General features: G+C 40.7%; 1 protein-coding gene across 3 annotated transcripts in view; it reads left to right on the top strand.

The window, feature by feature from the left end:
- The window catches only part of OGFOD3 (2-oxoglutarate and iron dependent oxygenase domain containing 3), a 49250-nt gene that overhangs the window by 28901 nt on the left and 5263 nt on the right, over positions 1-15086 (top strand). For 2 of the 3 annotated variants that reach the window (XM_026120561.2, XM_026120558.2), the window contains one exon: positions 4349-4472. The exons of the other annotated variant lie outside the window; for it this stretch is intronic. In XM_026120561.2, coding sequence (XP_025976346.2) covers positions 4349-4472 — 124 coding nt within the window. The remainder of the gene's footprint in view (positions 1-4348; positions 4473-15086) is intronic. 3 annotated transcript variants of the gene reach the window in all.

Raw genomic sequence — 15086 nt, 5'->3', positions numbered from 1 at the left:
GTATAACATTTACTTATGTTTGCCAAATCATGTTTTACAGAAAAAAATATGATAAGGGTTGAATGTGTTTAAATATGTGTGCATATAATTCTAATCTACTACAAATGTACATAGTACACACATAACAATCTAGATATAGATGTGTAGAAAAAGAAAAAAATAAGCCTTTATGGTTGGTCAGGCTATGCAGCATTTAGAATTCAAAGCTATGCAGAAGACTGAATTCTAGTGGGAAGGTTGATAGGTCAGAAAATATTTCAGAAAAGGCTGAATAGGACAGACAGGTTGTGTAACTTCACAGATTATCTTCAGCCTAGTCAACCTGCCTTGTATTTTAATTTCTCTGGTACAGAATGTAAACTAAATTTCATTTCAGTTGAAAACAAGGAGAAAAAATATATAGCTGTTGATCTGGAGTAAGAATTACTGTACAGAGAGAAGCAGTAGTATTTCTGTGTGGCCTCCAAAATGGGTCTGAATAATAGGAAACTGAACAAAGATTGAAGCTTTTATTTATTTTTTGTGCCAGTTTGTTGTATGCTTTGTGCATTATCATTCTCTATGCTTTCCTCTTGTAGTTAAACAGATCACTTTGTTTACTTACTGTGCAGGACTGCTTAATGAATACTGCTCCTATAGGATTTTACAATTTTTTTCCTCCTTCTTTGCAAAATAATGGTAAAATCAAGCCTTTGGAAAATTAATCTGACACATTTTCTGTTTCAAAATCTGACACTGCGGGTCCAAAGATCAGAACTGCATAATATTTTGAAGAAAGTCTGAAACAAAAGGTCTTTTGGTTCTCTTTGCTTATGGAAAGTAAGAATTAATATATTCTTCTTGAACAGCCTGAAGATGAGAGACAACTAGAGGGCACTACTGGGCACGTACATGCACAGAGGGTGCTTTTCTTGCTACCTATCTGGCGATACAACTGCCAAACTCTCATGTATGCACATTAGTATATGCAAATGTAGGTTTCTTGGAGCACATAAATATTCCTCTTGCCTTTTCCCTGAATCACTGAGTATATTGCAATTATATCTCTCAGTCAGAGCATCCATAGTTTGAAAGATTTAAATTGCATAATAGAGTAGCACAGATCTATTGTATATATGCGAGGTTTTGTTTCTTCCCTAAAATATATTTAGTTATAAAATATATATAATTATACAGGAATAGAAACCCCTGAAACCCCCCAAACAAATAGTTTAATCTTGTTGAATTTATAGACAGCTAAATCAAATGAAGAGTGTTGGCTCCAGATGTGGAGCTCCATCTTGGGTAGAACTTGTTTGGAGCTAAGCTTTCAAAAGTCAAATGTGTGATTTCTAATGAAATTGCTGTTGCGTGCTCGAGGCCGGCAGCAGAATAGTCTTACAGTGTTCTCTAAGGGAAGTAACGTGGGACTAGAGGAGTTCTGCAGTCCCTTGCCTGGACAAGGATCCTGTCATCCTTCGTGGACTCTATAAGCTCCACGATAAAATCAGTTTTATTTTGCTCAAACTTCTAGCATAGAAAATCTCCAGAACTTTTTTTTTTTTTTTTTTGTTTTTTTGTTTGTTTAAGCCTAAATTCGTTCATGGTCTGTTTCGGTCCTATTTTGGTTTGTGTGGACTGCGTCTTTTAACTTATGCAGCTCTTCTCCTCTCCTCTCCCAGTTCTACCTCCTCCAATTCCCACGCATTTATAGGTAGCAATCATAGCCCTTTTCAGCCTTTCTTTGCCTAAGCTGAACAAGCTAAGCCTTCACAGCATATCTGTGATCTGCTCTTCATTTCTCTTACCCTCCTAGCGGCCCTCTCTCCTCTGGCCGTTGAGGCTGTGTTACTAACAGAGTCTGGCTGAAGCTGCTGCTCCACCAGACTTGCTTTCACTCTTCTTTTCCTTCTCCTCAAGTCATTATGCGTTTAATGAAATGCATCAAAAGATCTTGCTTCTGCCGTAGGACAGCATCGTCTTTGAAATCCAGGCAAGTTTCTTCTTGTGTCCACTCAAACCTACTACCTCACCTCACCTACAGACCCTCATAATCTAGAGAGAGAGACAGTTTGGAGCCTTACATTGTCTAATAAATAGATACTACCAACATACAGAGCATTGGAAGTAGCTGGTAAGACCAGTTTTCTGATTATCTGCACAAATATGTAGGTAGAGCCTAACAGGAAAAGAACGGTTTGGGCTCTTATTCCTGCAGGGTATCATGCATCTAGACCTATGCTGATTGGAAAGCCAATAAATATTTGTATTTTTTTCTGCAACGGAAAGCAGAGAAAGAGTGTTATATATCTTTCCGAGTAACTACATTCCTACAACTATTCAGTTTGGAAATCGAGGAATAAACGTGTCCCCAGATAACCCAAGATAATAAATACATTTGATATTCACAGAGGGCTTGTGGTATTTTATAGTGACTTCACTAACTGGGTATAATTTAGTGCCTGCTTTCCATAGCGTTGCATTTCTCCGGCCTGCCTTACTTCTGAGAGTTAGCAGTGAACAAGAGCGGGAACAGAAAGGCCATTTTTCCTTTGCATACTTGACTCCCCGAATTAGTCATCTGTGGAAATTATAAGACATGTTTGATGAGGCCAAAACGGTTTGTAGTCAGCTCTTGGAAGTTCAGAATTGATGAGGCTATCCTGGGAAGGGTGGAAAACGCACCGACAGAGCAAAACTCGCTGCGCCACTGAAGGAGCAATAAAAGCAATTTTGATGCATCGGACTTGGACGTCTGAGTTGATGCAGATCTCCTTGAACTCCCACACTAGTGCCTTCACTTGCCAGAAGCCTCCCTTAAACTAACAGGAGGATTTATCACCAATGTAATGAAGGTGAAAATCGCTCTGCAAAGATGCTTGCAGTAGGAAGCTGCAGAATGGCTGCTTTGAGGTGTTGCAATGGCATGTCGTCAGTAATTCCCATTTATTGCCTTGTATAGGTAGTAAAGTTTGGGTAAATACAGGGAGAAGGGAATCATTAAAACGTTTTTCTCATTTTTATGATTTGGACTTTGTAGTGAAGTATATCACTAGATTTGTCTTTTTTTTCTTTAAGCCCTTCTGTTCAAAATAACAAAATGAATAAGAATGAAAATGTCATCCTATTCCATCTGTTGCTGTGTTCTCTTTAGTTGTTGCCCATACAGAATAGTATGTACGACGGCTGTTGAGCCAAAATGTAACTGGCGCTAATGAATTTAGAAAAAAAAATGAAAATATTTAGAGAACTTCTAAGTTTGGAAGTAGCACCTACATCTACCAGTCACCAGGTCAGACAAAACACTCTGCAAATGCTGTATGTTTATACACTAAATGCTGTATATTTATACAATACAACTTTGTTGCACATTTTTCTCTTTGACCATGTAAGGCAGAATTTGCCTGAGTCATGGCGTGCTGTAAAGAAATTGGAGAATACAGCCATTTTAATGCTGTACCAATAGCATCTTTTAGGTAGATATGGAAAGGAAGTATTTTCAGAATCTAGCTAAAGTCTCTGGAGTATTTGGACAGCTTCTCCCTGAGCGTTCATATATAAGATTTCTTTTTCCATCCTCAACACACATATCAAAATAATATTTGAAAAGGAAGGAAAAACAGTGTGTTACACTTAAAAATGGGGTGTTTTGTGGCCTGCAGGCTGAGCGGAGACAGACTTATAGAAAGCCACCTTTGAAGATTTTTACCCTAACCATCTACTGAAAAGAGTAGGAGTTCCTCCAACAAACGCTCGTGTGTCTAGAAGATCTGATTCACTGGTACGCCGAGGTTCCTGCATGCTAGCTGAGGAAAGGGAGGTTGACAGTAGCAGGTGAGGTTTCCAGGGACCTCTAACTGTGAGTAGATAAGAGGTAGAATTAATCACTCAAAGATTTGTTCTTGGATCTCATTATCAGCCATGTGGTGGGATTTTACCTTGATATAACATACACAGAGCTGAGCCCTTATATATCTTTAATGTGATGCAAAGGTGCAATTACTCATGCTACATGGGTTTTTTGCTAGCTGTTTAGTAGATTTAGCCTGACAGAGATCAATAGGGCAATTCTATAATAGACATTTTAATAATAGAAATAATACCAATGCCATATACTAGTCTCTTTTTATTATATGTATCTAGTATGTGTATATATACATACATAACAGATTAGGCTAACAGACTAGACTAATAGAAATGTATGTAATTTCTATAAAAGAGTGGTTTCTTTCTCAGCTTTTAGAGACCCTTTATTGAACATGAGAAGACTGGGAAATTAGAAGAGCCTGTCAGATCCATTTGCCTAATGATTTGTGTTCTGCAGAGATGAGAATAGAATTTGGTAACTCTAATGTTAACTTACTCCTAGGTAACTTATGGCTCTTTTGATTATACTTCGCTGCTTTATCTCTCTGACTATGCTGAAGATTTTGGAGGTGGACGGTTTGTGTTTATGGATGCAGGTTCCAACAAGACTATCGAGCCCCGAGCAGGTAAGATAAGTCTCAGTTTGCCCTCATTGAGGTGGACCAACTTCTGCTGTTTATTAACCTAGTGAGCTAGCTGACGTAGTGGGACTTTGTGTTTTGCATCAGCAGTAATGGTGGAAGAATGTAGCATTTTGGGGTTTTTTTTGACTCGATAGAGTTATCTGGAATTAAGCCGCACAAAGTGACTTCCCTGAAAGCTCTAGGGCTCAGAGCTGCGATCGAGTTATGACAGCTTAGCAGGTTACTATGGCGTAAAGAGCAACGATAACCATGAACATGCTTAGACTACAGCAAGTGTGAGATAAAGCCATTTACTCTAGGCCTTTTGACCTGAAATTCCTTTGCTGCTCGAGGTGGGGCCCGTGAGCTGTAATTCCTGTGGGCTGGGTGCGCAGATGCAGCTCTGCTGACTTGGGGGAACATGATGAACCATGGTAACTTGCTTACAAGTCCATAGCTCCTTTCAGTAGGTCTGACAGCATTAATATTTTGCTGTCTGTCAGCTTATAGCCAACTCATCTGTCTGGAAGCTAAGTAGTGAGCTGAGAGCAGTGTTTCTTAACCTTTTCTAATGCAAGACCGGTCACATTTTTGCGAAAAAAAAAAAAAAATCAAGAACAGCTTTATTCCTACTGTTTTTAGGTTTTTTTTTTTTTTTTTTTTTTTTTTTTTTTTTTTTTTAAAACCTTGGAAGTTGATTCATTTAAAGACAGCATCAGTAATTGCTGACAGGCATTACCCCAAGCAGAACTGACTTTGGACTATGCCTGCCTACAGACTGGCAGTGTCTTTTTGCAGTGGGATGTGGATCAGCAGTGATCCACTGACCAACAGCAGCACTGGCTTAGATAAACTCTGATATTATTCTGGGTTTGGTATCAACACTCGTGTGTGTGATTATGTTGTGTTCTGTGGTTGAAAATTAATGCTAAATGAAAAGTACCTTCTCCTGCAAAGTGCTGCTGCTGGTATTTTGGAAGAGAGCAATTTAAAGCAGTTCATTTCCAGATGCAAATCAAAGATGATTGGGTTGTTTTTATAGCGGTAGAGGTCTGAGCTGAATTCTGCATAGCTGGGAGGGCAGCGGTCTCCTCGCACGGCGCTGGGCACTCGGTCAGTCCAGTCGCTATGAGCAGCATTCCCCTGACTTAATTTCGAGAAGTCTGCAACTGTGAAATTGCAGCCACTCAGCCCCATCCTTTGAATTTGCCGGCTGTGCCGCAAGGCGTTTGCTCTTCGTTCTGCCCTTGGGGAGAAAGGGGGAGCAGACGAGGCTGAAGTAGGGGAGGGAAGGATTTTTCACAGCATCTGGGGTTTTGGCTCTTCCCTTTGATAGGGTTTTGTCCCGACAGTGTGTTTGCGAGGGAGTGACCCCGGGGGGTTTGCTGTTGCTGGTACAAGGGGATATGTTGTTCAGGTTCAGAATAGCCCTTTGCGGTGTTTCTCATCGTAAGAGCGAGAGAGGGAGATCTTAGGACTCTCAATATCATTTGTAGCACAGTCGATAATATTGATTAGTTAATAATTAAACAAATACCTCTAGCTTTAAAAGAGAATTATAATTTATTTGTGTAGAGGCTCCTGAGACTTTTTTTTTAATGGACACATGTAAGTCACCACTGGCCCGAGAGCAACGCATGTGTGTCTTTTGACTTAAGCTGGGACCTCTGTCTGCTGCCAGAAATCCCCTGCACCAAGAGTAAGAGAATTCCCAGCTCCAAGCGAAATGCTAGTTTGAAAGAAAAGGACTTTTCTTCTTATAAAGATTCAATTCTAAAGTAGTATCTCTTGTCTTTAAGAGCCTGTTATTTCTCTTTCCCAAACTGATGCATTGGTGTTTTGTTTTCATCCTTTGCTCCATTAGTTCCCGCTCTTCAATTAACTCCAGTGGATTTTAATCTCCCGAAATGTGGGCTGGCAGCTCCCGTTTCACTGCAGTTTCACCAGTTTTACTTCCATTTGACTATTTGTCACTGACTGTCTGGGATCCTGTGATAGTCTCACTTTGCCTGGCGTGCTTTTCTATTCTTGCTGGAAGCTGCTATCCTTTTGTCTAGGATTTATTTATTAAGAAGAAAAAAAAAAAAAGAAATCCAGTCACTGACTTGTTTAAAGAAAAAAAAAAGATATTGCGTAGTGCCAGCAGAGGTGAATGTATTTGTGACTAAATCTTCTATGGGTTGTATCTGGATTATATTTTTATTGTGGATTTATAAAAATGAGATTACATTCAGCATATTCAAATTAAATGAGATTCAGTAAATTTTAGAATCTAACGGTAAATTAGTATTTCAAGAGGGAAGGAGCTATACTGATCTTTATTGCTACAGTATGAAATCTTTTACAAAATAAACATATTCTGGCTGCATTACTTTTTTTTCACTTTTGCTTTTTTTCCCCCTTTTTTTCCCCCAATAGCCAAGATTACAGTGAGGTGGAAAAAGTTTTAACAGACATAACTTTGTAGAAGCTGAAAAGCTCTTAAAAGAAATTCTTGTTTTGGGGAATAAGAAATAAAAATACAACTTTAGGTCTTCTTTCCAGAGTGGAAACTAATGTTGTTGTTTTGCCGATGAACTGAGCTGAGCTGTTAAGGCTTGGGAAAGGGGTAGCTCTGGTCCGGAGAAGAAAAAAAAGGGCACAACAGTCCGAATGGGCTTCTTCCAAACAAGGGCCGTGGCTTTGCAATACTGACCTGTCCTCGCTGGCCTCGGACCTGTTGCAGCAATCTTTAATAGATATAGTTGGATTAAGAAGGCATGAGAGATGTTAAATCATTCCTTTTTTAATATTAAAATCAGTATATTTAATGCTGCTGCTAAATTTTCCGGTGTAAACTGTATTTCAAGCTTAGAAATTTTTGAGTCTATTGCATGAATTTGGGGACTGGAAATGCTGGAGATGAGTCGCGGACTGTGTTTTACGACGTAGGTGTGGATGAAACCCTGCAGCTGGAATGAAATATCTCTACCTATATTCTTAATGTACACACACATTTCTTGCTTTCTTTTTAAGGTGATCTTTACTGCACTTGTTTTCAGCTCACAGACAAGTTTGTTCTTTATATAAGGCTGGAGGGAAACGTCGCAATCGCGCTGCGTGTGGAAGAAAAATAAACCATTTTGCAAAATGAATTCTGTGCATTGAAGAATGCAAAATATGACTTTCTTTTTTCTTCCTTGAATATCAAATTTGGCATGTTTTCATAGCTGTCGGAGGGAAGTGTGCGTTTCTTTAAGTGGAAAAACACTTGTGATGAAGGTACAAACTGTTTGGGAACTTGTGAGGTTGGACTATTTTTTCTTCAGAATGGAAACAAATGTACGCTCAAAGCCTGAGCCATCAGTTTATTTCCTGCTCAGATGAGAAAAGCATACATTTAAGGATGCACGCATGCTTTCCTTAGAGTCCGGGGCCTTCAGGGTTTCTGTGTCTACATTTACAGGTGTAACTGTTGCTTTATTGCAGCGGCGAGATATAACATGATTGTCAGATCCCATAATCGCAAGAATAATTGCAGTATTCCAAGTTAAATAGTGGGGATTTGTCATATCTTTATTTTATTGTGCTCTTTAAAAAATCATTTTGGAGGAATTCACTACTACATTATGAGGGAGTGCAGCATAAGGACAGAAAACAATGAAAAATGAGATTTCCAGGTTCAGAAGTCCCACAACAACATTAACACAAGGTTTGAAAATTGTATTCAGTATATATTTAGTGATCCAAAGTACTTTGTCACATAGGTCTGTGAGGCTTTAAGAATTCATCTTCTATTGTGGACTAGTTAATTTTTCACTGACTATAGGTGCTTTGATCTTTCTCCGCATTGAATCTAAATGATGCCTTATAGACAATCTTCTGGCATTGCTAGCTTTAGTTTTGTTCCAATCAGCAAAACTGGATCACATCGTCCTGATGATGAATCGGTAACAGCTGAGAGCTGAGTGTGATTTAAAAAAGAAAAAAAAGCACACAAGTAGTTGTCAATATTAGAGATGAATAAACAGAACCTGCATTAGTAGCTGCAGTAGTAATCAGCTGTGCAAAGTTTATCGGTTCTAGGTGGGATGGCAGGTGTGATTGGTATTGCAAAGCAGTAAGAAATTGCATGTGGCACTAGGCAGTTGGTTACAGAGAAGTGGTAGGAGAAAGAGGAGCTGTTGCAATCACGACAAAAATAAATTGATGCAGACATATACAGTAGCTCCTCATTTCTGTGCATAGCTCTGAAGACTTTCTTCTGCTGTTTTCTTTCTCTGAGGAAGGATAACTTTCTTCCAGACTCTGATTTCTTATTCCGGTGGTGCTTGGTGATAAGTTTGTGATGGTATTACATGAATTAATCTCTTAACTGGGCCTTTAAAGCAATACGTAGCTGAGAGGCTCAGCTCAGACCTGCAGTTTACAGGCTGCTTGTATGAATTACTTCATATAGAAAACTCTGTCCCGTTGCAGGCATCTGTTATTCAGGTTAGTAGTGGTCATTTTATTTTAGCTGGACCACTGAAAGGACTGAGGAGTGTTTGTGTCTTGGGTTATAGTGCTTCACAGAGCATTGTGGAGCACTGTCAACATCGAAAGTTGGCCTCCAAGGCTTTTCCCTGCTATAAAATACTTCAAGCTACAAATGAGCAAATGTAATAGGTGCCTTATTTGCTTTCCATTCCTTGCTGTATTCCTGTGGGACTTAGTCTTTCATGTAGTGCATGTGCAGGCTGATATTCTACAAATTTCATCTGATGCTGCTAGATAAATATACAGCAGGGCTGAAGGCATAGAGAGGGAGCAGAGGGAAATAAATTTCAGCCAGTTGCTTGATGAAATCCAGGTAAGCTGACAGATAAAGTAAAACAAAATACCAAATTATCTGCTGGCTCAGCTATGTTGTGCTGTATAGTTTAGTAATGATGGCATTTTGCTTCTTTTTGGTTCCTAAGCTTTGTGACCATTAATGTCACACACCGTAGGTGCTACCATGAACTGTTTGCTTTTGAAGAATATTTTTTGAATGAAAAATGAGCAGCAGAAGTTACCCTTGGGTTCACATTGAGTAGATCATTAGAGCACATTGTGCGAGGATGAAGTTTCTCTATCAGAAGCCCAGAATCTAGAAGTTGGGCATCCATGTGCTCTGACCACTGCCCTACTAAACATGCCATGTTTAGAAAGGTCAAGAAAAGTTAAATACGTGATCCAGAGGCATGGCAAGTGCCTGAAACTGCTACACTTTGTTCTTAGAGCCTCCTCTTGGTGACAGCTTTTTGTTCGAGGCAGCAATAAGTTAGAAACCTTCTGCAGCTGCCCTCTGTGCTCTAAAATGGGAGAAACAGAGCAGTTTTGACAGTGGTGGTTGGGTGAGATTGAGTACCAAAGGGGAAAGCTGGAAGGCAGAGCAGGGGCGACATCCCTGTCCTTCTCTCTTAGCCATAGGGAGAGGAGATGGAGCCCAGAGGCCTGGGTGAGACTCCAAGAGGGTGATGAGGACACAGCACAGTTATGCAGTTTTCACTTCTAAGTCCTTCACTAAATTGTTAGACTTTCAGAAACTATGTAGGGAGCAGAAACTGCAGGTATTTAGAGCAACCAACTGTGCTGATGGAAGAGAGGCAGGCAGGGGTTCTGCTGGAATGTAAAAATGTTCAGGTACTTTTAGGAGGAAATAATTAAGTTGTTCACTTATTTTCTTTAAAAACTGTAATTTAGAAGTTTTTGGTCCAGGTGCTTCTGAATTTAAAGCCCATTTAAAAGTATTGATAATATTTTAGCAAATTACAGGCCAGCTATGAAAGAGTTCACCATGTTAATCACTGGTTTTATTTATCACATCAAGTAATTTCTCCATCTCCTGAATGAATTTGGAGCAACTTTGTAATCAGTCTTCATTTGATGTCTGCTGTGGCTTTATTTCTTTTTGGACCTTTATACTTCTGTGCTTGGCATACTTTTCATCTATATGTGTGGGGGAAGTGGCTAGAGACGTTTGCACCCTTCCTTCTAGCATAAAGATTAGCAGAACATCCAGGCTACTGTCCTTGAGGTGAGACCATTAAACTTGGTTTATATCTGGGACAAAATCCAGATCAGCAGAGCAATGGTGTGCAGGTGGGTAGGAAGTACATGCCAAAACCTCCTTTATTAGGTGTCTTGTTGATTTGATAATTTCTAGCACTCCTTTGAGAAAGGTTTCGAGCTCTTTAATGCAGCATTACCGAACGGTGCTGCTGTCGTCCGACACGTAGGACTGAAAAACCCTTGACAGTAGAGCAGTGACAGAAGTGCGACCTGCCCATTCATCTCAAGTCAAGGCACTTACAGTTGCTGTTGTTGCATATTAATTTTATGGGATTCGTGTAAGGGCTTACTAAAAACTCTCCCTATTCAACGTTGCATTTATTTATAAGTAATTGAATAATTTATTAAATAAGTTTTATTGTGTGATTACAGGAACTATTACTGTAAGCTCATTTGCCTAAGAATACTGTGGTTTTTGGACAGGTTACATGAGAATGAATTAGCAGTTAATCCTAAACAGATGGCGAGGATAAGAACACAGTTGTGTGTGTGCAGTTTCCCAGGCAGTGCTTCTGTCTTGGTGTCATTCAGCAGATGAGACGCAATTTTTCTTTCTTTCCTGAGCAACATTTAGAGCTGCTAAGTGTTAAGCAGACAGTCAAAGCTATCAGTGCATCAGATGAAAGGTGCTGAATAAATCTGTAGTGCCAAATAAACTGTTCCTGCTTCCCTTTAATCTGGGAGATGAGTTGCTTTATGCCCTTTTGCACCCCTCTCCGGTGCCCCGGGTGGCTGCTCTGGAGGGGAGCAGAGGTGAGACCTCTTACGTTCCCCCAGCCCTTCCCTGTCACCAGCGGCAGGGTGAAAACTGGATGAGCGGCCCCGTCCTTCCCTGGTGACGTTCGTATGACGCAGGGAGTTGGCACGGAAATTTGGCAGTGAACTAAGCAAGCTAGAAGGGTGGCTGAGAAGGATGCTGCCAAGGAAGGCAAAGTGGTAGCCTCCCATAAGGGATGGCAGCACGGAGGGGACTGCGCTGCAGCGGCAACACGGGCACGCGGCGGCCAGGGAGGCTATGGAAGTGAGTGTCACAGCGGATATATGTACGGAATAGTTGCGGTTGGAAGGGACCCCTAGGCATCATCTAGTCCAATGCCCCGCTCAAAAGATCTAACGCGTGACACACCAGGGCAGCAAAATACTCGTGCCTGAGAGACACCTCCAGGAGATTTTGGTACCTAAACATGTGCTGATAGCAGCGCAGGCCTTTTCAACTGCGTGGCTGCTGCTCGGGAGAGGAGTATCCCGTGGTGAGCTGATTTGGCTCAGAGTGATGTCGAGGCACTGAAAAACATACAAGGCTTGTAAATGAAAATTGTGTGAAATGTATAGTCTCACCCAGAATTAAGGTGGGAACAAAGTGATGGGGTAGAAATGTAGCAAACTGTTCTTTCCCCTCTTCTCCTGTCCCTAGTTTGAGTAAAGTCAAAACTACTCTTGGCTTTGCTGTCCTTTAGGTGCTTCTTGGCTATTAATGCTGCGCTAATGTGCTAATGATGCAACCCTGAGCAACCTGGTGTAACTTGGAAGTTGGATCTAACTTAGAAGTCAGCCCTGCTCCGAGGAAGGAGCTGGGACTAGTTGACCTCCTGAGGTCTCTTCCAGTGTAAATTATTGAGTGGCTCTCTAACATTAGAGGCGTAATAATCTTGCAGTAATAATGCTTCCTTGGAAGCGTTGCGGTGTGTTAACACTGCGTGGCTCTCAAAGCCCTTTTATGTGTTCTCTACAGCTTGTTATAATTTAACTTGTTATCCCGTACTATTTTTTCTTGTTGTCAGAATAAAAAGAACAGAGGATGCTTTTTATCATACTCAAAAAAACAACTGAACGTGTGTTAACTGCCAAGTATTGTACTGGTGTTTACCAATTAATTTTCACAGTAACCCTGTTAGAATGGCTCAGTATTATTGTCATTTTAGAGACAAGAAAGCAAATGAGAGATTAAGTGGTCTCGTTGAAGTCAGCTCGTGTCGAGGACATAGTTGTCAATTAAATGTTTCCTTTGTATATTCCTCCAGTCTATCTTGCCTCCCAGTACTGAGCTTAGGTAGCAAATTGTAGGGAATTTGATTATGGAAGTGCCACCTAACACTGAAATTCAACCTGGCTTGTCTCCTGAGAGCAAGCCTTGCGGGAATACTGATGCTTTTACTGTGATACGGGGCTGAAGGGATAATTCTTTCCCTCTGTACGCTGCTTCTTGCAGTGGTTATATCTTCTGAATTAATCTAAACACACTCATTGCTAAGGGGCAATTACCTGTGTGATAAAACCTGGGAAAGCAAAGGCAGGGAAAAGAAAAGGCTTATAGTGTATACAGGTATTCCTCTAATGGTTTTGTTTGCATAATTAAGTGGGGTACAATTGCTGCATATAATGAAATATCCTTTGCTTATGCTGCTCGTTAAGTATTATTCCTGAAAATAACAGTGCTGCTTCATCAAAATTAGGATTGCATAAAATTCATAGCAGTGAGGCTTATGACTGGCACTCATATATCTTTATAAATAATGAGTCCTGTGGATCAGTGCAACAACTGAATCTCAGAAACCCCCCAGCAGAATAAGTGATTGCCTATAGCGTGATTAAGATCTTGCTCCCTGTGTTTCCTTTCCTGCTTTTCCTACCATCAGCTTTTCTCAGGCTGACAGCGTTTCGGAGCTTGACTCCTGTCAGTGGCACCGATGCCCGGACCCGGTTTTGATGGACGCTGCGGTGCTGATGGGTTGGCAGTTCCTTGTCCTAGATCAGTGTGAGAGACTGGCATATTTAAATGAGTTTGCATGTGAGTTTTCTATGACAGTAGTGCTCTCATCTCCAATACAATTTATCCTTTGTGCTCTTGAGAACAAGTTTAAAAAAGCGTATGTGGATGTTTAAGGGGCACCAAGGGATTGAGAAGCAGCTGCACCTATGGGTGAAACTTTTTACTAGTCTTAGTATGGGTTTTAAGTGCGTTCTTGCGGGCAGAAAAGAGGAAAGATCATCAACAGAAGCACTTTCAAAACGTATCTTTGTCTAAAATGAAGGCTGTGTGAGTGCAAAGCGTGCCACGTGCCCTGCGGCCTGCTCCGCTAACCCCTGCAGTGTGCCTTGCCCGGATTAGGTGTCGTGAAAAGGAAGGTGGAGGCGAGGAGGAAGAGACGGAGGCAGAAGATGTGGGAGGGCAGCCCACGCTTCCCTTATGGGGAGCCAAAACTCTCCCCTGAGGCTGAGGTACTGCTCAGAGCATGGGGAAACTGAAGAAGTGATGGAGTTTTCTGCATCTTGCAGTGATTGGGAAAATAAAAGGGAAATGTTCATGTTCAGGATGAAAAACTCCAACTGTAGATTTGTCTCAGTGAAAAAAAGCTGGAAAAAAGCCTATGTTTTCACCCTCAGCCTGGGAGGGTTTGGCTTGTGAGAGAAGCTGCAAGAGAGTGATGTTCCTGGACGTGAAGCCCTAACCCCAGGACACCTCCATCCCAGTGTCCATCCTCCAGGACCCTGCTCAGAGACTGGTGTCTTTCTCAAAGCTTAGAAACATGGAGCTTGAAACAGGAGACGATCCCTTTCCTGTTTCTTCCCCTCCCCAGAAGTTCATGCTTTAAGGATCAGGGGCAACATAACTTTCCTTTCTTGTTAGATAGTGTTATCTTATAAAATTGTATTGAGTAGCAGCTTGTGATCTCACGAAAGGCTACATTTTAACAGTAAGTGTTCATAAATCAAACTGAAATTTCTGTGCCATAAAGTTGAAATTTCATTAATGGAGCAAAAAAGCGTGCTGGAAAGAAATCTGCACAGGCAGGTTGTGGGAGGGAAGACGAAAATGAAAAGACCCATTTGAGGCAATTGTTAACTCAAATAATGAAAGAAAAGGACAAAAGAAGCAGAATTAGAATTTTGTGCACTTTCCCCTGAGCTTTTGTTATTTTAAAATGTTTCACTAGGGAAATTGCAAGTATATATATTATATATTTTTGATGTACAATGAATAGTTGCATAGCCATTCTTAAGCATTAGTAATGCAACGTTAATCTGTTATGAAGCTCAAAAATCACTCTAACAATTTTTCATAGGCCAGAGAGCTTAGTGGACCTGCCTTGTGCCTGTCTTCCCCTCCATTCCCAGTTACAGGAATCCTAACACAGATACATCAGTTGGTTGTGCCAGAAGGTAACATTAAAAATTGTGTACTTGAAACACCTTGAATGCACAGCTAGAACAGATCCCATATTGCATATGATGTTATACTTGCTAACGTGGTTCACAGTTTGAAACTTAAGGGTTTAAAATCTTAATTCAAAATTGTTCCGAAACTAGCCAGAACAAGGACAGATTAATGTAGGCATAGATATGCACTTTTCTAGGGAAGAACTTGCTTTGTCTTGACACACGTTTTCTTGTAGTGAACCACTACAAGAAAAGCCACTTTGAAGTGGTTTCCATGTATTGTGTATTGAAGCAAGATTATGAAGGGCACGGTCTCGGTGTGTTTGAAACTCCTGTACGTCACCCTCTAATGGTACCGCTTTATTTTTTCTTGTATCTTTCTCC

The sequence above is a fragment of the Dromaius novaehollandiae genome, chromosome 18 (genome assembly GCF_036370855.1).
Source record: "Dromaius novaehollandiae isolate bDroNov1 chromosome 18, bDroNov1.hap1, whole genome shotgun sequence".
NCBI classification, from domain to species: domain Eukaryota; kingdom Metazoa; phylum Chordata; class Aves; order Casuariiformes; family Dromaiidae; genus Dromaius; species Dromaius novaehollandiae.
This window is presented reverse-complemented; position numbering and strand designations above follow the sequence as displayed.